At 33.1% G+C, this 25,469-nt stretch overlaps 4 protein-coding genes and 1 pseudogene across 5 annotated transcripts; 1 reads left to right on the top strand and 4 right to left on the bottom strand.

Moving 5' to 3' along the window:
- Positions 1-480: 480 nt before the first annotated feature.
- Positions 481-3,936, bottom strand: LOC9315321 (UDP-glycosyltransferase 87A2). Of its 2 annotated transcripts, XM_021029203.1 has the most exons (3): positions 3,156-3,936; positions 2,436-3,076; positions 481-741 (listed from the first exon to the last, which is right to left on the bottom strand). In XM_021029203.1, the coding sequence occupies exons 1-3, from the start codon at positions 3,649-3,651 to the stop codon at positions 481-483; spliced, it is 1,398 nt and encodes a 465-aa protein (XP_020884862.1). In that variant the 5' UTR covers positions 3,652-3,936. The 2 variants fall into 2 exon arrangements, with proteins under 2 accessions (XP_020884862.1, XP_020884861.1); XM_021029202.1 differs by lacking the exon at positions 481-741 and having other exon boundaries at positions 2,075-3,076; positions 3,156-3,907.
- A 1,796-nt stretch (positions 3,937-5,732) lies between these two features.
- Positions 5,733-7,165, bottom strand: LOC9315320 (LOB domain-containing protein 12). Its single transcript, XM_021029204.1, has 2 exons — positions 6,720-7,165; positions 5,733-6,352 (listed from the first exon to the last, which is right to left on the bottom strand). The coding sequence occupies exons 1-2, from the start codon at positions 6,879-6,881 to the stop codon at positions 5,924-5,926; spliced, it is 591 nt and encodes a 196-aa protein (XP_020884863.1). The 5' UTR covers positions 6,882-7,165; the 3' UTR covers positions 5,733-5,923.
- Positions 7,166-14,775: 7,610 nt separating this feature from the next.
- On the bottom strand, positions 14,776-16,849 carry LOC9315319. Its single transcript, XM_021029045.1, has 4 exons — positions 16,712-16,849; positions 15,601-15,705; positions 15,119-15,490; positions 14,776-15,029 (listed from the first exon to the last, which is right to left on the bottom strand). The coding sequence occupies exons 1-4, from the start codon at positions 16,847-16,849 to the stop codon at positions 14,955-14,957; spliced, it is 690 nt and encodes a 229-aa protein (XP_020884704.1). The 3' UTR covers positions 14,776-14,954.
- Positions 16,850-20,271: 3,422 nt separating this feature from the next.
- LOC9317154 (protein FLC EXPRESSOR) lies at positions 20,272-22,133 on the top strand. The gene is made up of 4 exons (XM_021029687.1): positions 20,272-20,892; positions 21,051-21,226; positions 21,363-21,451; positions 21,782-22,133. Exons 1-4 carry the CDS (start codon positions 20,366-20,368, stop codon positions 21,869-21,871), a joined length of 882 nt encoding a protein of 293 aa, XP_020885346.1. The 5' UTR covers positions 20,272-20,365; the 3' UTR covers positions 21,872-22,133.
- Positions 22,134-22,288: 155 nt separating this feature from the next.
- LOC110229459 lies at positions 22,289-24,112 on the bottom strand (annotated as a pseudogene).
- Positions 24,113-25,469: the final 1,357 nt, after the last annotated feature.

Below are 25,469 nucleotides of genomic sequence, written 5' to 3'. Positions count from 1 at the left end.
AATCTCTTTGATGATTTATTGACCCGTGTGATTAAGAAGTGGATAATGTTAGTGACGTGGATTAATTATGTTGATGATTAGAGATTTGCATTGGCATCTAATGTAATTTCTTACACTTCTCAATATTACAATTTATTGATGTACTTCCCAAATAGTAGTATAGGATAACAAACATAATGTCACATAGATTACAACTTACAATAGTATTTCAACAGAGAATCCAAGATATATAAAAATCTATAGTAATATCTTATTCTAACACAAAAATCAATTCATTTTATACATTATTTTCTATATTTGTCTCCTCACAATTCATTTTCTAAGTCAAACAAAAATTAGGCACAAACGAAATTAAGCTCTACCTAACAAATGAACTTATAAATAAGAGTTTTACAAACAATCTCAAATCTCTACAGAATTTGAATCTTTAACAAACTTATACAAATACTAATAGACTTTGATCATTAACAACAATAGAACTCAGACGATCTTGGTAATATCTTTAAGGAAAGCGTCGATGTTAGCATCAGAAGAACCGGTTTCCGCAACCGCTCGTCGACATATCCCACTGAGATCACAAGTTCTTCTTCTCATCTCTTTCCCTTCTTCACTCTCTCCATCCATAAACCTTTTTACCAATTCCTTAATCTCATCACTCACTATCAACAACTCCATCTGCTTCTTGCTCTCGATCCTCATTCCAACTCTCCACTCCTCGACAATCATCTTAGCATTCAGAAACTGATCCCGAAAAAGGGGAAATGTAAGCATCTGTACACCCGAATATATCCCTTCCAAAGTCGAGTTACTTTTCAAAGAAACAAGACTGTTTAAGAAAACAAACACATGGCAAATCATTCTGTATAATCAGCAGAATAATAAATAATCTAGTTGAAAAGTTGACAGAGACAATCTAGTTGTAAAATTAAGATGTATGATCATTTCGTGAATAGTAAAGCCTTGGTATATAATCCCGTTAAATTTTTTTTTTTTTAAATACTTACTTCAATTTTGTTTTCCTTTTTTTTTCCTGTATATTTTGAGTCTTCATGTGATTTTGTTGTGTTTTAGGTATTTTGTGATGTCTTGGGTTTGATTAAAGAGAAAGCATCATTTAGATTACAAGCAAGCAAAATGATGAAGCATATAATGCATAAGCATCTGAATATTAAGTAGGAGGGGGAGCTTCCCACCATTAGAATTAGGTCTGGGCACGAAGCGGATATCCGGAAAATTTGGGATATTCGTTATTCGATTCCTTTCAACCGAATACTTGATTTTGTGATTTGCTTTGATCCGAAAATTTCCAGATATTCGGAATATCGAATATCCGGATTTTTTTGTGATATTTGCGGATATCCAGTTCGATACTTCTGCACCTATTAAAACTCTAAAAAGCTAAGCGCTCGCGTGTTAAAACTACGAAGAAAAAGATAAAATTTGGGAAAAAGAAATCGTCGGAGGATTCCAACTTCTTATTTTTAAAGGATATTGATTTTTTTTAATAAATTCCACTTCACTAATAAAAACCATTAAATTGTGTCACAAACACAGGTCCGAAGGATAAAAATTTGACTTTACAAATACAAGTAAAAAAAATATATTACAAATATATATATATCAAAAAATACGGATCGAAGCGGATATCCGACTTTAAAAAAAATAATACTCCATCCGTTTCGTATTACTTGTCGTTTTAGAGTTAAAATTTTATTTCATAATAGTTGTCGTTTTAGGTTTTCGATGCAAATGTTTGGTAAAAATTCCAGTTTTATCCCTACTGTTTTAATGTTTCGGCCAATGATTTTTTTTGCAAAATATATTAATAAAAGATAAAATAGAAAATTTAATGTTTTTCTTAATTTGTGTGAGATAACCTTAAAACGGAGGGAGTATTTGTTATTTGCTCCGGTTTTCACGAATACTAGGTTTTTCTATTTGCTTTGCTCCAAAATTTTACGGACATTCGAATTTTTCGAAACGAATACCGAGTCGAAGCGGATTTAACGAATATTTTGCCCTGGCCTAATTAGAATTCATATAAATTTTGACATATGGTAAGAAATTGAGTTAATTAGCTTTAATTTGGTGGTGGTTTCAAGTCATTCTTATATGTAGTTCAAAAGATACATATGATTTAGTGAACATGTCATTGAGCCTGAATTTGTATTGAAACAACAAAACCTCATTGAGCCTTAATTTGTATTGGTAACATGCCTAACGAAAGCATCAATGTTAACATTAGACGAACCGCTTTTCGCAACAGCTCCTCGACTGATTTCACTAAGGTCACAAGCTCTTCTTCTCATCTCTTTCCCTTCTTCACTCTCTCTATCCATAAACCTTTTCACTACTTCCTTAATCTCCTCTCTCCCTATCAACAACTCCGCCTTTTTCGCCCTCTCGATCCTCATTCCGACTCTCCAGTCCTCAACAATCATCTTAGCATTCAAAATCTGATCCCAAAACAACGGAAACGCCAGCATCGGTACTCCCGAATATATCCCTTCCAATGTTGAGTTAAACCCGCAATGTGTCCAAAACCCGCCTACAGCCGCGTGGCAGAGCACACGAAGCTGATCACACCAGCTCACAACAACACCCGAGCTACCTTCTAAAGTCTCCTTCAACTTCGATTCGCCTCCACGAGCCACCCAAAGGAACCGGACTCCACTTTCTCTTACTCCTTTCACTATTTCTTCCATCTGAGCTTCCGAAACCGAGAGAAAACTCCCCTGAGATATGTAAAGTACAGAGCTTTCCGGTTGCTCGTCAAGCCAGCGGATGTAATCAGGTTCCTTGTTATCATTTTGGACAGAAAGTTCTTCAAATGGTATTAAAGGACCAGTAGCGTAGACCGGGATATCAAGCTTGGAGCTGAAAGCGTCAACGGCTTTGGGTTCGAGCTCATAAGCAGTGGTGAAAAGTAGGCACTTAGCTCCCGGAAGCTCATCGAAACACAATTTGGCTGTCTTGAAAACTCGGTGGCTGTAACCATCGAATATAGGAGGCAAATCTCGGAGTTTAGTCGGAGGTAAACCGGGGACGTAATCAACAACCTCTTCTTCTTTAGATTCTAAAACAAACCAAGATTCAACAAGAATCAATACTAAGTTTTTAAAAAGGAACAATTTGCTGATTCACTGATGTTTTACCTGATGGTTCGAACAGAGCATGGCCATGACTTATGAGTAGATCAGAGTGAAGGAAGAAAGAGAGAATTGTGGCTGACATGGTCCAGAGAGAAACCACCGGAATATTCCTTCTTCTGCCGACTCGCACTGCCCAAATGACGTAAGTGTCGGCGATGATCGCACTCGGAGGCGGCGAATTAAGGCCGTCAAGAAGCTTCTCGAACGGCTCTTCCAATCTTGTGTAGACCGCATCAATGAAGCCTATGAAGTCTTTGGCCCGGACGAGCTCGGAGGGGATGAGATTAGGGAGAGTTGCGAAATGGATCCGGTCAGGTTTCGGGTTGGATCCAATAAACCCGAGCCATTCTTCTGTGACTACGAAGGTGACGTGAAGGTTAGGGTATCGACGGACAAGGCGTTTGCAGAGGTTCATCATTGGGTTGATGTGTCCTCGACCTGGATAAGGCATGGCCACCACGTGGCGAAATTGGATTGGTGGAGATTCATTTGGATCCATAGTGTGTGATTTTGGTCACTGTGACTTGAAGAGGTGAAGAAGAGAGTGAGTAGTGGGACACAAGCTTTTAAGTTTTAAGAAGACAGACATTAAAGAAAAAGTGGTCAAAATTTTTGGTCATTTGGTGTGCCGTATACGGCGTGTGGCTTTTAAAGTCAAAAGTAGTTACAAAATTCGATTTTTCTTCATTCCATATAAAGGCAGGCAATTTTTGTTTTGTGTGGGAGTGAGATTTGGCTACGTGGCAACATTGATCCAAGTTTAAACCTTGGTACTTGGTAGAAAAGAGTTAAGACACTCTGACCCCCCCAAAAAAATTGGAGTCATCCTGTTTTAGGCGAGTATAACAATTAAAGCCACCAAATCCAAAGGTATAACTGTTTATTTATTCTTTCTCGGACAAAAATATTTTAAGGCCCAATACTAGAGTAATGGGCCTCCATATCCCGGCCATTTTTATTTCTATTCATGTTCACATGATAAGATGAATTAGTTTTTTTTTGTTGTGATAACTAAAGATGAATTAGTTAAAATTTAGTTTTTACTATGTAAGAGTCTACAGTCTATTGTTTTGAAAAAACACTTGGTCAGATAATTATGGCTGAGATTTTGTTTTAATTTGAAATTTTAAGTTTATTGTTTAGGTGCTTTACCACATTTTGTCCCATAAGGTTTTTTACATTAAGTTTTTAGGTTTTTTAATATAATTACAAACTACGCTATTTAAGTCTTTTAGTTTTCTTAACATGTTTACCGAAAAAAAAAAACACGCTATTTAATTTACATGCTTAATTCTGTCATGTAATCGCTCATGTGAAGCTATAATTTTGTTTATTTTCTTTTAACTTCACAGCCTGAATTCGTTAGCCATCAACGGAAAATTTCGTTGAGGTGTACCGTGTAGATAAAATAATTAAGCAGCTACAATTTTGGATGTATTTGTAAATCTTTTCTGCCATTATAATCATATTATTTCTCTTAAGATTCTTTCTGGTTTTTCTAATTAACTTGGTTTGGTAAATAAGAAAATTCGTTCACACATGGCCAAAAAATATATTTACACACGTGCATGGAGCACATGGACGTCTACGTGTTCTAACTTACTAATTTATTAACTTGTAAAATTTTGAGAGGGAGAAAGTTTCACCAAAAACTTTAAGAGTTTTTATTCCTAACTAAAAAAATTGTTACGCGTAAAGTTAAAGATAGAGAATTATTATCCCAATAATTATATAGCATATATATATATATATGATATGAATATGACAGTTATAACTTCTCTGGCTTGGTACGATCGTCAAAAAACAAGTTAAGGGTATTTAAAAATATAATATATAATGAAAATTGAAAGAACATGATCGTTTATTTTTAGTCATTAGATTCTTTCCCATGTCGAGAGGCAATATTTTGAATTTCTTTCGTCTACTGATCACATGAACACTATCAATAGATAACATAATCAAATTCAACACCACCACCTCCTCTTTTCTAACTTAATTTGATAAATTAAAATTCATATGATTTTTTAAGGATTAGTACAAAAGCAACAGTATAGGCGACTTTGTGTTCTAACGTGTAGCTTATGATTAATCAAATCAGGTCGGTCGAATATATCTATTGTGAGTCAAATTGTAAAGGTTGAATCATGTAGATTTGTTTTTTGAAATAAAAAAAATGTAGATTGCAACTTGAGTTTTCTTCTTCGATTTCAACTTCAGTTTATCGCAAGTAGAAACAAAATCTACATTTTTAGTATATAGTAAAATAATTGATTCCAGAAAAAGCAAAGTTGCTTTTGCATGTTTTCTAAGACTAAATTAAATAAGTTTAATAAAAAGAAATATCTTTTTTTGAGTCTAAGTAATTTAAACTAATTCATAAGACAATGTAAATTTCTCTCTTAATTTGAACGCGGCAAAGTTTTGTGTCGGTTTGTTTGAGAAAAAGTGTGTAGTGGGTAGAGCAATATCTTGGAAACTTAATATTAAAAATAAAATTGGAATCGAATTAGATCTAATCTTCACTGTTCAAACGATGGTAAAAGAAAAATGGAAGTGAGAAACCAAATTAAGAGAAAAGAAAAAAGGAAAAAATAAACAGATCTCTAGTTCTAAAGCTTCTAAACTACATCTCATCACCATCACATGCATGCATTTAAGCTTTGACTTATACTACTTCCCTTACACGAAACCTGTCCCCATATTCTCTTTTTCAACATAACCAAGCTAAGTAGCAAACTTGTCGAAAATTAATTATTATTATTATTATTACATTAAGTCCAAAGAGACTCTTGCTTAAGAGGGTCTTGCATTTGCATTTGCATCTGCATTTGCATTATGCTACTTGGAGATGCAAAGTTAGAGTTGAACTGGCCAGAAGACATGGCATAACCCAAGTTGTTATTGTTGTTGTTGTTGTTGTTGGTGTTGCAGTTATTGATGTTGTTGTTGTTTAGCAAGAGAGCCTTGTGGTCTTGGTCTAGTTCAAGAACTTGATGATGAGACTGTAAGGTTGGCTCATTTTGCATCTGAATGCAGAGAATCTCGGCTTGAGCCACTGCTAGTTGCATCTGAAGCTGCGAGACTTGGTTTTGTAAGTAGGAGATTGCTCCTACGCATCCGTATACCGGATCTCTAACTCGTGCGTTTGCTTCGAAAACCAGACTATTCACCGCGTCAGCTCTTTGATGAACCGGTAGCTCCTGTAACAATTTAAACGAATCATGTAAATATATTTTTATATATCATATTTTGTAGCACAAATTATGATTATTAATCCATATATTTCCATATAGTTTATCAAAGATAATTAATTAACCAATTCAGAATAATATACAAGTGAATAAGAGTTGTTAAAGTGAAATATGCTTATTTTTAATGTGTATAGGTATACTATAAACATGTTTAAAGATTTGATACTTGACCAAACACACATTGAATATTTTGTTTGGAAGAGAGTTGGATAAAATAAAGAAGCTTATGCAAGGAATTTCAACGGACCATAATATCATGGAAAAAAAATAATATATAGAGAAAAAACAATATATAGCAATGAGAAGGAAATGGAACCTGCAACATTTTGCTAACGTTGCTGGCGCCGAAGACCTTATGAACAATGGCGAATTTGTGAGGATCGTCAGGAGGAAAATAAGGTGCGAAGATGCAATCTTTTGCACATCGTCGTCGAAGAAGCTTACACGAAGCACATGGCGATGATCCCGGACCGCCCATCTTCCGCTATATATATATCACGATTACACCGGTTTTAGTTATCGTTGCAAGTTAATAAGGATAGAGTTCTCTTGAACTTTGAGAGCAGAGAAAGAAGAAAGAAAAACTTAAGAGTTAAAGGGAGAGAGTTTGAGAGGTGTGTATTTATAATAGGTTTTTGAAGGCTTTCTATAGAGAGCGAGGTTGGTGTTCACATGTGTTCATTTAATTCCAACTTTAAATGGCTTTTCTTATTATGTCTTAACTTTAAATGTTTAATTTACTATTTAACTTAAATATGAAAACACCTATTCTTAGTTTTTCTTGTTCTTCTCGCCACAAAGTTATAAGTATTCTTTTTCGTTATAAAATAAGTATCATTTTAGAAAAAAATTATTCAAAATAAGTGTCGTTTTAAATTAAGTCATGTTTGAATCTTATGCAATTTAAATAGTTCAAAAGAACAGTGTATAATAGATCCTTAATTTGGACTCTAAGATGGATATGAACACATTAACGGCTAAAAAAGACGTTGGTAATGACGTTTTTGACCATGAGAATTTGAGGGTAAAATAGTAAGTTAGGAGAAGAAGAAGATGTAGAAGTGAGCACCGCAAAGGCGCGTGATAGGTTGGCGTCCGATGTAATATGAGAAGTTTCCCCACGTTGTCTTTTGACTCTTCTCTTCTTAATTTTACACACTCACGACAGTCGTACCATTACTAACCTCTCTTTATTTATATATTCTAGTCTCTCGATGTCTTAATCTTCTCTCTTTTTAAAATTACAAAAGTCGAGGAGAGTGAGATTGGTGGTTACAAGGAAAGATATTTGTGTAATTAGAAACTTTTGAAGAACAAGAAGAAACATTCACAATTCATTATGATCGTGTATGGTTAGAGGTTACACAAGAACTTATTTGATGGTCTCACAAATTTGAGAATCGTTTGCTTAAGGAAGTGAGAAAGCATAACAAAAAGTTTAGTTCTAACTTTAACACCTTTTTTGGGGGGTTAATTATTAATAAAAACCTCCAAAACAGCTGGTTACAAATAGTGATTCTCCTTGAGTCCTTGACTAAGATTACCTGAATCTTTATCAAAAAAAATAATCACCTCCGAACCGGCTCATTCATGAGTTAATTAAACAAGCTTCCTAACGATTCATTGAGATCATCAACCAACATCAACAATAACTTTCGTAGTTTTGGAGTTATCATGACAAAAGTTTCATATATATATTTTTAAGTATGTCGGATTTTGGAACCTAAATAAAGGAGTCTTTGGGTATAAATTATTATTCCCAAAATTAATAAAGACACCATAGAGGCTAAAAGGTATATATATATATGTATATATATATTCACCTCAAATATCTCGTCCTTCTTCTTTCTTTACGCTTCAAGAATTCATCCAAAATGTGACCCGAATTTACAACACTGACAAGAAAGCTTAAACGAAAATTCACTAATACCAAACATTAGGTGTTAACTTACCACTAAAATATGCTGACTTGTTTGGATTTTTATATCGAAAAAGAGAGACAACAAATATAGTATCATAGCCCACTAATTATATAACACATGTGCCAATCCACTAATTACATAATTTTAAGTTAGAAATCATGATTTATTATTTAGTATCATAGCCCAAATAAATATATATATATATATAATCGATGTAATATGAAAGTAACATTTGACGGAGAAACAAAAAATCATCTTTTCGAAACGATGTGTTAGAAATATTTGTAAAAAATAAAAAATCCAACACTATATAAAAATAATAATTGTCACATTCTCTACACCCTAAATAAATATATATATATATATATATATATATATATTATCCATTTACATGGTTTGAAAAAAAAAACATATAGCGGCCTATATTTGACTTTATTCTAACACAAAATGAAAAACGAAACAAAAAAGTTGGTTAGGCAATTAAAAAATAAGAATGAAAAGAAAATTAAAAAAATAAGAGAGAGAGTGGGTAATGTTAGGATAATACACTATAGAAGTGAGAATGACGTGAAACCCTAATTAGGACCGAGACTCCTTTAGAAATGGCCTCCAACGTGAATGTTTGTTGCCTTGAAAGACATTCACATCAAAACTTCAACCAATCTCTCCTCCACACACACTCCCTCTTTATACTATTAATTAATAAATACTCACTATTTTAAACTTTTGTAAAGTGATTATGAGAATAATAATGTTGGGGAGGCCCGAGTTTTCATAAACAAGGGACTGAATTAAGAACTTGGGATAATTATCATTATTTTCTTCCCCTATTTAAAGAAGATATAAAAATCGGGACAGAATCTCTGCGAAGCATCTTAGGTCAGCGAATTCGATGCGTAAAAAGCAACATTTGTTTTTATCGGATTACGTAGAGCCATATTTAAAAAAATTCATGAACTCCATCTTTGGTGATAAACTTTGTCTTATTTAACTAAAACCAAAGTAAGACAAAAAAACCATGGTAAACGCCTCAATTGTTTATTTTAAGATAATACTGTATCAGACTAATGGTTTCTTCTTGGCACCACAAAATGAAATTAATGTTTATTTAGCATTAACGAATGAGTGTGGTTTCACACATTTCTAGTAAAACATAGGTTTTGTTGCACAATAGCAGTCAAAAAGTGGTCTTGCTTTTATCACTGGCTTGAAAACAAGATTAAATATCTCCACATAAATACACAAATTAAGTATATATGTATAAGTGAGGGATCATAAATATTGTGAAAAGCATGAGTAAACTACAAATTTAAATTTCTTTAAACATACAAAGGACTTAAATGACATAGTTAATAATATGGATGTGAAGTTTAGAGGTGTGATAAATATTATGGGAGATGATGGACTAATAATTAATCCATAAAAATTCCACAACAAGACAGACGTTGAACATCGTTTTGAACAACCTAATAACCTAATTAACGTCCAAAAGCTGTAGATGTAGTTTCTTTACACAGTATTCAAAGACCTAACCTTTTTGAATCCAAGAAGAACAAGTATTTGTGTACTGTTTCTTCGATTTTCTTGCCAAGCCTCCATATGACTTCTGTCTATCTACGTACCAAAAACATAACGATCTTTGTCAAGAGAAATAAGAAATTACTACTCTTTGAAAAAAAAGAGATAAGAAATTATACTGTGTTGATCACTATTTTACAATTTTAATCTTGTTGTTTTTAACGGCATTTTAACCTTGTAGTTATATGCCCTTTAAGATCATTGTGAAAATATCTGTTCACTTATCTTTTTATTCTCCGATGTATAAAAACGATACATGAAAACAATGGGCATCAAACTCACCCTAATCAAAAAATTTAATTCGAGTAAAAACGCTATATATTCGGCTGATGTTATTCATTTTTCCAACAAAAGAAAGTTCCTTTTTTTTTTTGGTTAGAGCTAATAGAAACTACAGTATCCATTTTCTTATAAAAAAACAATACATTTTTATTTAACAATATAGTTGAATTGTTTTTACGTGATTATGTTATAAGACTTAGAATTGATTTTTTGTTTCTCCGAAACTAGTGATCTTGTTTATATTTTATACTATAAATCATACATAGTAAAATTCACATATCTTGTATTTGGTTTCCGATAAATGGGTAAATCTAAAACACATATTAATCAAAGTATACGTACGTAACACAACTAACACGGGTACAATAGGCCAATACGAAAATATAGGAAATGATATTTTTTTTTTTTGAAAAATAGTAGATGACACTTGATATATAGTCTTAACCAACATGACGATTTGTCAATCATAGAAAAGTTTGAAATTCTCAAATATATGCATGTCTAGCCTTTTATCAAAAATTATGGTAGACATGCATATATATATTTGATAAAAGTATAAATCATCAACAATATTACTCACACTTAATTAATGAGGAGAACGAAGATACATGCATCACTTTCGAACTATTGATCTTGAGAAGGATTAACTAAGAATTCATTGTGTGAATATAATTAAAATAACAACATAAATCCAGACGAAGTTAATGCAAGACCCATAAAACGAGATCCGACACAAAGCTAATTAGAGTGTTTTTTTAAGAAAACCCTAATTAATGTCTGAAGAGATTCTTAAAATAAATGTTGTTTTGATAAAAGCCTCAAGAACTTTCAACCATCACATTAAATGATTTCCACATGAGTCCAAGCTTTTTAATCCACTCTTTCCCAAGTGAAACTCCTCTCTTTTACTCTTATAGCTTTCCTTGGTTCTTTCTTATCCCTCATTTAATTTAACTTATACTATATCTAATTTATCTCACTAGTAAATGTACACCTTCTTTCCCTACCAAAAAAAAAATGTACACCTTCTTTACATTTTCCATTAAAAAAAATGATCAGCCTATACTAATTTCAAAATATTGTAGTTGTCACATAACTATAAAATCCGCAATGGCTAATAGACGTGCATCCAACAAAAACTGATGTCTGACCTGAATTGACCACTACCTTAATATAGTTCAAGAATTTAAACCTTTTTAGTTAAAATAAAAAATATCATCTACCAAGAAAAACATACTCCATAACCCTAGAAATGATAGTGTTAGAAAGTGGTTATGATTCTTAATAATATATCAAATTCATGTGATGCATCTAAGGAATGTTTTTAACCCCAAAATAGCGGGGACATGCATGAAAAAACCATTTGACTAGTTTGTGACCATCGCCCACAATAATCTCTACAAACTTATTCGCTTGATAGCATAGTTTTTCATATATTTTATGTAGATATTAATTAATGAGTAGTTATATTCACAAAAAAATTATCAACTTGGATGTGTTAGGCCCCCACAATTAATGTATGATGCATCAGATTTATCTAGAATTGTCTTATTGCCCTTCCAATTTGATATCAACTTCTATTAAAAAAATAACATGCATATCAAGATTTGCCATCATATTTTAACTAATCTAAAAGTGGTTCAAAGTGACTAAATCACAATCAACCCCTAACTAAGGCTACAAAACCAACAGTCAACTACACCTTTTTTGGTTGAAATGTTAGATTTAGTACGAATAAAATAAATGATTATATAAAAAAATAACTACAATTTATGATCAAAATATTTTTTTTGATGAAATTTTGGTTTGTTGAATGACAAATTTCGATATGATTGCCAACATCGTTATTGGATGAACTTTTTAAACGAATTTATTCTGTCATTATGCGGTTACTAATCAGAGCCTTATTCTATGTTTTTACGGTAGGATTCGAAGTGTCAAGACTCATATATTATTTTGATTTTTCATTTAGAATTAGTAAATACAAGGAAAATTTTCTTATTTTTTGGAAAACTGAAGTCTACGAAGTTAGAACCTATCATTTGTTTAAACAGAAAAAAAAAACCCCACAAATATTGTAACTATTCAAAGTCCGAGTGGAAATATAATTTAAGCTTACGACCATAAAATCCCTCCTATAAAATTAATTAGTACTAAAAGGAATTATCGTAAATAAAACGACTCAGTTAATAGGACCACTCTAGATGAAGAATAAATAGTTTAGGTGTTAATGGAGGGATATATTTTAGAATTAGACTCAGTCACATTGGGAAGTGATTCTTCTTGCTCATGTATAGTATTATAGATTCATTCATAAGAAAGAAGAACTAAATAATTCTCTAAATTACATAATTAATTAAAATTTTAATTGAGAAAAAACTAAGAAGAGAGAACAGACATCTTTGAGCACCTCGGAGAAAAATAAGCATGTGAGACTCGATGCATATCATTAAATGCTTTGAGAGATGACATGGAAGATTCGGTTCTCGGTATTTGCTCTTTTGTTTCTATTTTATTTTCTTACCAAAACAAAACAAATTATTTAAAAAAAAATCTTTGTAAACGGTGGGGGAGGAGACAAGAAGCAATGTTTGACTGAGTTCAGTTAAAATTTATTGCAGAGGTGGGGAAAAAAAAAAATTAAAAAGACCTGAAGTGTGTTTTGCTTTAACGTTTAGTTTAGTTGAATGAGTGAAAGAAAAATGAGTTTCTGTTAATGTCGGAATTTAATAAGTCTGTAAGATTCTGTAAGAAACAAAAAGAAGCATTCTGAGAAACATCAGAGCTTCGTGCTAATCCGTAGACTTGGACTCTAGCTCTTGCCGCCTCTGTCATCTTCTTATTTTACAGTTTTTACTCTAGTTCTCAATTTCAGTTATATGATCGATTTTAACTTTTTGTCAGTCAAAATTATATCAGCCAAAAAAAATACTACTAATTAAAAGTAATAGTTGGTGATTCAAAAACTAATCTTTTCATTTACTCTGGTTCTTATTAGGGTAAAATATTTTGTATGGTTTGGCGAAGCTGTCTGCGAAAAGCCATTTTCTAATTGATTTATGCTATTTTGATTTTACGAACTAGTAATAGTATTAATATATACCCTCTCCATTTTTATTATTTGATATTTTAGGAATTTTTTTGTTTTAAACTAGATGATGTTTTCAATTTTAAATGAAAAATTAATTATTATTTTTAATTAATTGACGATTTATATTATCCAGATTGTTTTACTCCCTCCGTTTCATAAAGAGTGTCGTTTTAAGGTTTTATTTTTGTTTCACAAAGAGTGTCGTTTTAGGTTTTCAATGCAAAATTTAATGATTTTTTATGTTTTATGACTATTAGTATTCTGCAGATTGTTTTACTATTGGGCAGATTATGTTTAGGTATATAGTTAATGATGTTTTTGTTTAGAAAAAATAAAAAATTTAATGTTTTCTTAATCTGTGTGCAAAACTCTAAAATGACACTCTTTGTGAAACAGAGGGAGTATTATTGATTGATTTGTGTTTTGGTAGATAATAAATGATGTGTTAGTTTAAAAATAGGAAAAATCCAAAAAAAAAAATATTAATTAAACTGTGCAATTTAATACCAAACAATTAAAAATTGTTATTTTCATACTTACGATCTCACAAGAAAATAAAATTCCAAATTTACTTTTACCATCTGAGTTAACGTCTTTTAGATAACATGACATTATTTTTATTATTTTAGATAAAATTAATTTTATTAATATTTTGTTTTTATGTTGCCTAAAAAGTTGATATTTCATTCTACTATAATTATTTTAGTTTTAAAATTCAACAGAAGAAAGTTATCAGAAACCTCATGACGAGGCCTAGATCATGTAATATAATTTTACTTTCTTTAAGAGAATAGACCCTTCCCAACGCGAATCGCACCCGTAACCACAAAGATCCCTATGTTTTTGGTAATCACTGAGTTTATCCACTAGGTCAACTCATCGTTAGTCGATTCATTCCCTTTACTAAAAAGTAAATATTTTTTTGAATAACATGCATAATACAAGTTTATATGTAGATAACACATTTACAACGTTATCATAAATTTGTAAACTATAATTTCGATTAAAGAAGCAAAAATGTAAACATTTAAAAATATGAAACAAAATAGTAAGTAAAACATAATATAATACTAAACCCACGCAACGCGTGTGCCATTTTCTAATTGAGACAGTAAATGTATTTCCCTTTGTAGTTTTACTCTGCCAAACTCTATCCTTCAATCCAAGAATCCATAAAAGATCTGCCTCATCGTTTCTTAAATAGGCTATTCTTGAAGAGATGCTCACAGTGCCTTGATCCTTTTGATATAGATGAAGGTAGTAATTCAAGCTGCTCTACTTGATCCTAGCACCATGGAAGTCAGAATATCTAAAGAAATGTGGAGATCCGGCGAAAGGTTTTCCTGAAGATCCGGTGAACATACCGAGAAACAAAAATGAGAATCTCCAACTCAACGCCTAGTACGCCGCAAGGATCAAAGAACGTTGCTCGCTTTATGGTTGTAACCACGTTGTTTGTAAGATTAGAAGTTGGTATTGTTGTCCTACTCACGAAAAGATGTCTCAAGATCTATTGGATCTTAAGTTGGCCTACATCATCGTAGATGGATTCTTCGGTACAAACAATAACAAGAATCCAAGAAGGATCACATGAACGTTTTGGCTAGTGGTCAATAAACCATATTTCTTTTCTTCTTTTGCATGCCTCCAGTTTTCATATTTGTCTATAATGTCATTCCTACTTAAAGCTTCCTTTTTCGTCTCTTTGATATGAGTACCAATGTTGCACACATATCAGACAGACCATCCTCACCTATATATGGATGAAAAATTTGGATTATTACGTCTTTGTCATAATAATATTTAAAAAATAAATATTAATTAAACTGTGCGATTTAATACCTTTCTCTTCACCTCCTTACCTTCAGTCGTCTCCTTTCTCTTCACCTCCTTACCTTTCTTTGTCTCTTTCACTGCGAAAGACTCAGCTATCTCCTTTCTCTTGACCTCATTACCTTTCTTCAATCCACCATTATGCTCGTTTACCGTTACCCTATTTGTCCTGAGTAGATACTTCGGATCAGATGATGAACTTAGGCAAAACAGAGACTTGTTGTTGTAGGTGTATTCAGCCAACGACCATCCCTTCAGCCACTCATCAACACCCTCCATTGGTCCTTTGTTCTTAGCATAAACAAGTCTCAGGTAAGCAACCTTTGAAGAAACATTAACAGTCCCTTGCTCCGTTTGATACTCATGCACGTAATAGTTGAATCAAATCCATCAAACACATGATTCGTTTTTTTATGAAAAAAGAGCCATGACCTATCAGTTTCTCCAGGCAAGAAATTAGAGTCAATAAAATCCCATTCCCAAGGACCAACCTTAAAAATCTCTGGGTCTTCAACCGTAATAATTCCCTGGCTGATGACTCCATGGTCTGCCTTCTTCAGTATAGCCAAAACATTTCGGTGATCCTTCTCCTGATTCTTTTTTTTTTTTGAATTAATGTTAAATTATATTCAAAGAAAAATAAACATGCATACAACTTAATGCAAACTGTTTTTAAAGACAAAAAAGAGATAAATTATCCTTCACTGTGTTTTTGAAGCAAACCAAGCTTGCATTCCCCCTGCATACTTCAGCTCCCCTTCACTTCGAATTGTGCTTAATCGATTTCGAATATTCTTATCTATTATTTTTGTTAGCTTCTCACTTGGTGATGGTTCTTCCCCATGTCTTCTATTGTTCCTTTCTCTCCAAATTGAGTGAATCGTATTTTGAAACACATACCTTAAAATAAAGTTCTTTGTCTTGTCCAAATCCTTATGAGTGAGCATCTTAAAGATCTCCCTCCAATTCGCCGAGAACTTTGTGAGAAGGAAACCTTGCATTAGATCCTTCCACACTTTCAATGAGTAGGGACACTTAAAAAATAGGTGGTCTCTTGTTTCCATTACGTGTTGACAGAAAATACAGCTTGTGCTCGCTTGTGTATTCCGTTGTGCTATCCTTTCCCCGGTGGCTACTCTGTTTTTTATGACTAACCAAGTCAAAACAGAGTATTTCGGAGTAGCATAGCTGAACCAAATGCCTTTGTAACCGTCCATCAAAGGTTTTGCAACACGTATTTGCGACCATGTCTCTTTCGAGTTGAAAACCTTTCTGTAACAGTCATTTCTCCCCTTCCATAGTGCAACATCAGCCTCTGTTTCCTTCCTTATCACTCTTTGTTTTCTGATTTCTTCTTCCACAAGATTTAGGAAAATTTGCCTATGCGTTTTGCTTCTATGTGTGACCAACACTGTCCCCACTGTTGCACTGATTCTTCTCCTGATTCTTAGTAATGTTCGTACCAAAGAACCCATCCACGATTATATAGGCTGACTTAAGAGCCAAAAAATCTTTAGATATATTTTCATGATTCGGGCAACAATACCAACTTCCTCTCAAGATTACTTGATTACAGCCATAAAGTGAGCATCTTTCTTTCACCCTTGCGGTGTACTGGGCGTTCGCCGGATCTTCCTCCGCTGGATCTTGACGAAGACCCTCCGCCGGATCTTGTTCGGCCTTATGAACTAGCGTTATCGACTCTTCTGCGACACCATCATCTATTTCTTCAATCCTCATCTTCACGACAAGATCTGATCGGAGACGGAACAATTTTTGATCGGAATTTTGGTATTCGAGTCGGCAAAAATCGAATTAGGGTTTCTCTCAATTTGGTGGTTAAAAGATGAAATTGGATTTAATTGAGCGGATTACGTTTACTAATTGATTCGTACAAGATTACATATATAAAATACTAAATCGGCATAAAAAAATAAATAAATATTACTAATACTCTCTTACTAGTCCAATTTTGGCATTTTTTTTGTTTATAATTACAAATACTTTTAAATTAAATGCTGAAAATAATCACCTCCTTTCTCTTTACTACTTTTAAACTAAGCTGCATGGAATCAGAAGCGGGTACGCGGAAGCGGAAGCATTTGGAATCGCAGAAGTGATTTTTGTGAAAAATATAGGAAGCGGGTACGTATTGAAAGCGTTAATATATATATATATATATATATATATATATATATATATAAATATCATAAATATATAAGCTTGCTTGCGTAACAAAAAAAAAAAACTTAAGCTTACGAAAAAATAAACAAAATTGGGCTACTATATATTAGGGATATCAGATATGAATGTTAAAAGCCCAAAAGAATGGAAAATGTAAGGCCCACAATTGTTAAGATTCTTTTTCCCGATGAAAACACCGGAAACTTAAGAAATATCAGATCTGAAAATTGAAACCACCGGAGGTAACAGATGAATCATGCACATTTTATATGTTTCTTCTTGCTTGTGATAATTTATCATCTAAGAGACAAAGAACCACACGCACACACCATTAGAAAACCAAGGCAACTGAACATGAAGAACAAGGAGGTTGCGTTTCCGTGCATAACACCACGCTTCCAAATATGAATCGACCGATTCCCAGACGCTTCCAATGTGTAAATATTACTAATACTCTCTTACTAGTCCAATTTTGGCATTTTTTTTGTTTATAATTACAAATACTTTTAAATTAAATGCTGAAAATAATCACCTCCTTTCTTTTTACTACTTTTAAATGAACTTTTTCTTCGCCGTGAGAAATTTTCTATTCGAATCCGAATCCTGCACAAATTATAATATTTTCGACAAAATCTCAATCCTCATCTTTTTTCTCAGGATTCATCAATTCATAAAAATAGCAATTTTTTTTTTTACTTTTTACGATTTTTTTGCTAATTTATATTATTTTCAATTTGAAATAAAATATTTATAATAAAAACTAAAAAAAATTTATGGGACCACATTGAAACGAAATATTAATAAAAAGTATTTTTATTTAAATTAAATAAAATTAATGGCATATCATCATAAATTAATAATTAATTTGGATGATAAGAGTAAAATTAGAATTTTTTTTATTGTAAGATCGGGAGTATGAAAATAACAATATTTAATTGTTTATCTATTAAATTGACAGTTTGATTAACATGAGTATCCAACCGAAAATCATTAGATATTAAACGTCCAAATAAAAAATAAAAAATTTGTTTTTTTGGGGATTATTTTTTGTTTTTTTTTAAAATGAACAAATTAGATGATTTTTTAATCGATGAGCAAAAACCTTAATCATCAAGAAAGAACATATAAATAGATTTAATCTTTTACCAATTTACTAAACCTAATTTCAGCCGCTTGATTAAAGAGATATGTTTTTTCCAATTCACTAATTTCAACATTTTACCAATCTTAAAACATAATTCCAACATTGTCGGGGGTCAATTTTTTTTTTTTGACTTGAATCCTATATTTCTAATCACACCAATCAAAAATCGCTTCTCTCGTCCAAGATATTTTGTATATAAAAAAATAAAAAGTTTACTAGATGTTCCAAAATGATGCAAGTGGAACCGATATCTTAATCTCCTGTATCGCGGGGTAAACATGTGTATCATGGAATCGCTTTTTTCGTCCAAGATATTTTGACAATTTTTCCAGCGATACAAGAGATTGCGATTCCGGTTCTGCTTGCATCATTTTGGAATATCTAATTAAACATATGAAAGGAACTAATTAAACATATGAGAAAAAAAGGGAAAAAACCTGAAAAAACCGCCATCTAATTTTTTTTGGCCGTTTAATACGTATAGTATTAAATTTGGAATAAAAATACTTCAGGTAATTTCGGTTGCTTTTTAAAACCTTCGTTTTTTTAAAATTGGTAAAATCGTACCCCCGAGTTAACGACCGTTAACTTTGCTAACGGAAGCACTAACTGCGGTTAAAACTTAACCCATGGTGTTTAAGAGTATATATATACAATCTCTTTTCATATCTTTTTGAATTTATTGACTTAGTTCAGTGGTTAAATATGGGTAGACTATCCTACAGAACTAAGGTTTGATTCCCCCCTTTTACTTTTTAAATTTTTTTTCCTCCGGCGCCCTAAACATGGTCACCACTCACCATTTCCTCCGATCTTCTCCTTCATGGCTCCCAATTATCTCACAACTCTACATCTCTCTCCTTTTGAACTTCACAATCCTTCGCAATTTTGTCAATTCTAAACACGTCTTTACCACTTCGCCACCATTGATGACGATGCTGATAACTTCAAATGGTAAAATAACGTCTTCTCTCAAGACATCAACGATTACAACAAACTAAACCGGATCGGTCCACAACTATCGGTTCACTATACGCCACGTGTCAACAATCCACCATCGCTCGAGCTTTCTGGAACTCCGTCTTCTCCACCATCGGATTCACATGTGTAAACGCCGCCGCGACTCTGTTCACCTCTATCGATAACCTCCACGGATTCAAAAACCAATTTGGAGATTCTCAGATCAATTGGTTCAGATCAAAAACCAATTGATCAACGCCGCCGCGACTCCGTTTTCCTCCGTTTCTCTTTGATGAAGTAAAAAAAAAATTAAAGAAAAGAATTAGAAAACGAAGGGGGATTCGAACCCAGGCTCAATTGGACAGTTAACTCGTATTTAACCACTGGACTAAGTCAGTAAATTCATAAAGATATGAAAAAAGATTGTATATATATACTCTTAAAAACCATGGGTTAAGTTTTAACCGCAGTTAGTGCTTCCGTTAGCAAAGTTAACGGTCGTTAACTCGGAGGTACGATTTTACCAATTTTTAAAAAACAAAGGTTTTAAAAAGCAACTGAAATTAAATGAGGTATTTTTATTCCAAATTTAATACTACACGTATTAAACGGCAAAAAAAAAATTAGATAGCGGTTTTTTCGGGTTTTTTCTCGGAAAAAAAAACTCATAAAGTTGTACTTAATTTGCGTAGCTGTTTACCTATTCATTTTTCGTATATTTTTTCCAGTTAAACATAGGACTAACGGCTTCCGGTTTGGGCTTAGTATGGGCCAAGTGGGCTTAATCAAGCATATCATAACACGTGTTCTTTGTCATACTGCGCACTTTAGCTTTCGATGATATCGCCTACTTTAGCAACGAACTCATAATACAAAGGCTTTTTTTTTTTGACAAAGAACGATAATTGATAATTCAATTAGGGAAGATACTTTCGCAAACCGGAGAAGACAATCGGAGATCGGAAACTATGGCCGGACGAGACCGTTATCTTCCATCGTCGGCAGTTTCAACTTCATCATCTTCAAGATTAGTAGAATCTCAATTAATCGAATCCGATCGAAATCGAGCTCGATCTGTAATCCTCGAGGATCGAATCGCAATTCAACACCGTGAAATCCAATCTCTTCTCAACGATAACCAACGATTAGCTGTGGCACACATTGGACTCAAAGACCAGCTCAATTTAGCCAAGCGTGAGCTCGAACGGTTACTTGAAACCGCTGCTAAAGTTAAAGCGGAAGGAGAAGCTAAGGTGCGAGAGGTTTATCAGAATGCGTTGAGGATGGAGGCGGAGGCTCGTGTGATTGATGGACTTGGAGCTGAGCTTGGTCAGGTTAGGTCTGATGTACAGAGGTTAGCTAATGATAGACAGGAGTTAGCTACGGAGTTGGCTATGCTTGATGGTGAGATGGTTAAAGCGAAACCGAATTCGGATCGAGCCATTGAGGTTAAGGCGGAGATTGAGATTCTTAGAGGAGAAGTTCGTAAAGGAAGGTGAAATTTTGAATTCTCTTTGTTGGTTTTTGTTGGAACTGGGAACATTGGATTTGTTATCTTGTAGTGTATACTCATATGATGGTTTTTAGAGGTGGTGGTTTTTTGGATGTTTTTGGAGTAGTAATGGATTGTTTGGGGTTTGGAATTGGAAACAGGGCTGCTCTTGAGCTTGAGAAGAAGACACGAGCTAGTAACCTTCACCATGAACGCGGTATGGAGAAGACTATCGATCACTTGAATCGTGAGATTGTGAAACTTCAGGCAGAATTGGTTAATTTGGAGACGAAAGCTAGAGAAGCAAATGCAGCTGCTGAGGTAGCTCCAAACCCAAGTAAGTTTTTAAGCTTTCTTTTATCATCTTGCAAGCACATAGGGTGTTTACTGGTCAAGTAATGAATTTGAAGCTTTTTGCTTTACACAGTTTTAACTGCAAAACCAGCTTATGTTGAGAATTTTTTTTATGTAAGGCCCTGGATTGGCTGCAAGTTATGGAAACACGGAAAATATTTATGGAGGTCAAGCCCGGCAATACCCGGAGGCTAACGGTTCTCACGAGGTACACGAGTCTTGGTAGATAAGTAGTAGCTTTACGTGATCATCTATCTGTTTACCATTATTATGGAGAAGGAGAAGATTGGACTAATTGTTTGTACTGATCGTCTTAGAGATATGTCCCAGAAAGCTAGTTCTTAGGGAAGAGTTATGTCCATAGGTTGTAGTAAGTGTCCAACTTGTAGAAGTATCCGTTGGTTAGTGATAATTGTTGTACTTCATAATGGATTGAATTCAAAGCTTATGATCTATACTAAGATTGCGCTTTTACTTTTTCTTTAACATTGTTCGTTTTGACTAGTGACGTTTAACATCACCCAAATATACACTTCAGGCATATGAAGCATCAGATAGTCTCCCTCAAGACCCGTCTACTCCATTGCGGCATCCTCTGAATAATACTCAACATTCTAGTGTGTTGTGATAGTGTCTTGCTTACGTTTGAATAGGCAAATTTCGATTTGGCCATAAGATAGAGGTTTCCAGAATATGCTATGCTGAGCAGATAGTGGAGTCTCTTGTAGACATTCAGATGAGAAAAAAGACTGCGCCATAAACCACTCATTAGCATCATAAACAGCTTTGTTCACAATATAATCTGCTTGACAATGTATTCCATCAAATAGATACTGATTTTTATTTTTCCACAATTGCCACATAATCCATGGATGAACTCTTTTGATGTTTTCAGGAATGTAGTCCACCATCAATATGTCTAATTGCTTATATATTCAATTTAATATGTATTTACTGGTAAGAAAAATGAAATTGAGTAGTAAATTAGATGAATGTCTGTAATAAAAACGAATGCATAAATTACAAAAAAAATTAAAAACTGTAATTCCAAAAAGACCAAAACTCTTATGAATATATTCACCCTGCAGGTACATGAATTGTGTGATTCATAGAAAAGACGGCTATAATTAATAAATTAGGATAATACTAAATTTAATTCAATATTACAGTTTTATACTAATGTTTAGCAGCAACTAAAGAAATGGATTCGACAGTTAGACGAAATTTTGGGAAGCTTCATAAGAGCATCGGTGATTCTCAGGTACCTATCACCAACATCGTTGTCTTCTCGGCGATTCACTTTAACACCCACATTGACAGCTTCAAGACATTTCAAATTTCCCAGGAAATGCCTCATCTGTTTCAGCTCTTTACAAGTACCTCGATACCCTAGAATACTTAGCACTTTCACTTGACAAGTCGACAAACAACATACTCCCTTTTCCATCTTCTTCTTCTTCCTCCTCTTAAGGATGCAAGGGCAGGCGTCCCCGCACATATCTGTAACTTGGTGCACAAGACCCTGAAAGCAAAAGCAAATTCATGTACAATAATAATCTAGCAAAGAAATAGAATTGGAATTGATGATATACCTTGATGACTAAAGTTTCTAGGTTTGGAGAGTTGTTGAGGAGAAGTGGAACCACTTCCCAACCTATTTCTTTGTCACTCTCAAAAGATAAAGTAAGGAGGTTGTGAAACACTGGCATTGTATCGCAGCACAAGTGAAGCACCTTAACAAAAAAGTTATAGAAAATGAGACTTTGCACTTGGAATTGAAACAAGTAATGGAAGAAGAAGAAGAAGAAGTAGTGAAACTGACCTCAAGAGAATCAGAAGATAAGTGAAGGGTTTTAACATTGCTTATCCCTGCAACCAAATCCGTAACATCGCCAAAAATATCCTCTGTATCACCATCCTCGTCGTCATCCTCATCTGTAACTCGCTCCCAGGATCGAAGATCGAGTCTAGCTTCTACAAGGGAACCCAAACCAACCACATACTTTTCCGCGACATAACTCGAATATTCAAGATACACAAGATTGGGTGTCTGAAACCAACAACCCTCGTAAGACACCTGTCGGTACTCAGGAGGTAAATGGTGATAGATGTTCAGTCGTTTGATGGAAGGACTCGAGACGACGCCATCCCAAGCAGGGGATCTGTTCTCATTATCATAATGTAGGAACAATTCCTCAAGCACAGGGCAGCCAGAGATGAAATCCTGATACATGTCAGCATCTGTAAACTCAAATGAAACCAGAGAAAGTGATTTAAGCGCTGGGAAAAACACTCCCCCAGGAGGAAGACAACCCAGGCGTTGCTCGTGAAGAACTCAGTGTCTATACAATGCATAAGTGCGGTCTCCAAGTGAAGTTCCAAGAAACCGCGCTGCAGGACAGTGCGAATCCAACTGTTCACCCGAGAATCGTCATGCTTAAATTCACAATTCAGAGAAAATCTTTTGACTATGGTGGAATTGCTCAAGAGAGCAAGTGTTCTGTCAACAAAATCACAGAAGTAGCGATGATCACCACTTGCGTCATTCAAATCAAGGTTGTCTACAAGCGCAAGCAGAACCGATGTGGAAGCTGCACGATTTGTCCAAAGCAATGACAAGATTTTGCCCAGAACCTCATTTGGCAGACAGCTGAATAAATCTCTAGAACCCATTATTAGCCCAGAAGGATTCCAACAGAACCTATCAAAATCATCGAATTTAGGATCTTAATTGAACAAATTAGATTCCTATAGATCTAGAATAAGCGAGAGTAATTAATTCATGATGATTTTTGTAATAATATTAAATTTACAGTGAACTTACGAATTGTTAAGGAACCAGATGAGGATGCCAGAAGAAGAAGATTTTTTTTTTTTTTTTTATATTGACTTTTAACCTTTTCCTCTATTTAAGGCTATTTTCTAATTTTTTTTGGAAATTTTATTTTGTAACTACTTTGTTTTAGTATTAATTTTGGGCAATTCCAAAAATTATACAAATCTAATAGCACATCTTACTTTTATTCTTTAATATTTTTTTTTTTGAATTAAATGTAAAATTTATTTAAACAAAAAAAAATCGTCTTTACATCTTATCTTATTATATTAAATAAATAAGATTTAATCCATTTTATCAAAAAATTTCCTCTTAATCGATACTTTATAAAAAAAAATCTTCCACTTTGTTCCTAAATTATAAAATACTAGATAAGGCCCGCCTATTTATGCGGGATAAGATATAAATATGATTTTTTATCGTTGATATTTGAATTTTGAATAATAAATAATATTTTACACATTTTTCTTATTATTTAATTTAATATTTTTTGTTTTAAACAAAATTTTAATCTTGCACATTACATTATGCTATACATTTTAATTATATATTTTATCACAATAAACTGAATTTTAATTCTACACACTTAATCTGTTTGATGATATTTAAATTCTAAATAGTAACTCACACATTTTTTCTAGATACAATTTAGTATTTCTTAAAACCAAATTTCAATCTTTCACATTCCATTTTGCAATACAATTTAATTATATATTTCATCATAATAATCTGGATTTTAATTTTACACACTTCATTTAATGGATATGTGATAACAATTTTATATCAATATACTAAATATATATATCAAATCTTTATCTTAGTTAATATTAAAAATAGTTAACAAATAACAAAACATAATTAATTAAAAAAATAGAAATTCACAAAACAAATTGGAAAACAAACATTGTTAAATTGTTAGTTTTCTTTTTTTTGGTTAAGCAATTTTTTAGATATAGACATATAAATTAGTATATGTAAATATATTTTTTTTAGTTTAATATTTTTTAAAAATTTAAATTTTTTCTCACACGTATCAGTATTTTATTGATAGATTGACACGTATCGCGATTATATGAGTTAGAAAACTGTTTTATATAATAAGAATGTGCCTTTTTTTATTTTTTTCTTTTTGGAAAACAAGAATATGTGCTTGATTTTCATTAGCCCCCCCCCCCCCCCAAAAAAAAAAAAATCTACAGGTACATGTGAGCGTAGATTGCAAAAATCATGTTCCCACATGGATAATGTTTTGAGCAATTGAATCATATTCCAATGTCCATTATAGTATGACCAGTTGAGTCATATTCCTACGGAGTTATAGTTAAAGTAGTTGGATTCTATTCCTACGAAATCCTGGATTAAGACCGTGATCTTTTTAAATATAGAGGAT

This window comes from Arabidopsis lyrata, assembly GCF_000004255.2.
Source record: "Arabidopsis lyrata subsp. lyrata unplaced genomic scaffold ARALYscaffold_4, whole genome shotgun sequence".
In the NCBI taxonomy this organism is placed as follows: domain Eukaryota; kingdom Viridiplantae; phylum Streptophyta; class Magnoliopsida; order Brassicales; family Brassicaceae; genus Arabidopsis; species Arabidopsis lyrata.
This window is presented reverse-complemented; position numbering and strand designations above follow the sequence as displayed.

Excerpts from the sequence above, each read along its gene's own strand:
- LOC9315321 (XM_021029203.1), bottom strand. The coding sequence starts at position 3,651 with ATGGATCCAAATGAATCTCCACCAATCCAATTTCGCCACGTGGTGGCC. Across the intron at positions 3,077-3,155 it reads TGCTCTGTTCGAACCATCAG|AATCTAAAGAAGAAGAGGTT; the intron begins GTAAAACATCAG and ends GGTTTGTTTTAG. Across the intron at positions 742-2,435 it reads TTTTGAATGCTAAGATGATT|TTTCTGAATGCTAAGATGAT; the intron begins GTTGAGGACTGG and ends TTTCGGGATCAG.
- LOC9315320 (XM_021029204.1), bottom strand. The coding sequence starts at position 6,881 with ATGGGCGGTCCGGGATCATCGCCATGTGCTTCGTGTAAGCTTCTTCGA. Across the intron at positions 6,353-6,719 it reads ACGTTAGCAAAATGTTGCAG|GAGCTACCGGTTCATCAAAG; the intron begins GTTCCATTTCCT and ends AAATTGTTACAG.
- LOC9315319 (XM_021029045.1), bottom strand. The coding sequence starts at position 16,849 with ATGAGGATTGAAGAAATAGATGATGGTGTCGCAGAAGAGTCGATAACG. Across the intron at positions 15,491-15,600 it reads AAGACCCAGAGATTTTTAAG|TTCAACTATTACGTGCATGA; the intron begins GTTGGTCCTTGG and ends TGATGGATTTGA. Across the intron at positions 15,030-15,118 it reads GTAAGGAGGTGAAGAGAAAG|GTGAGGATGGTCTGTCTGAT; the intron begins GTATTAAATCGC and ends ATCCATATATAG.
- LOC9317154 (XM_021029687.1), top strand. The coding sequence starts at position 20,366 with ATGGCCGGACGAGACCGTTATCTTCCATCGTCGGCAGTTTCAACTTCA. Across the intron at positions 20,893-21,050 it reads GGAGAAGTTCGTAAAGGAAG|GGCTGCTCTTGAGCTTGAGA; the intron begins GTGAAATTTTGA and ends AATTGGAAACAG. Across the intron at positions 21,452-21,781 it reads AGGCTAACGGTTCTCACGAG|GCATATGAAGCATCAGATAG; the intron begins GTACACGAGTCT and ends TATACACTTCAG.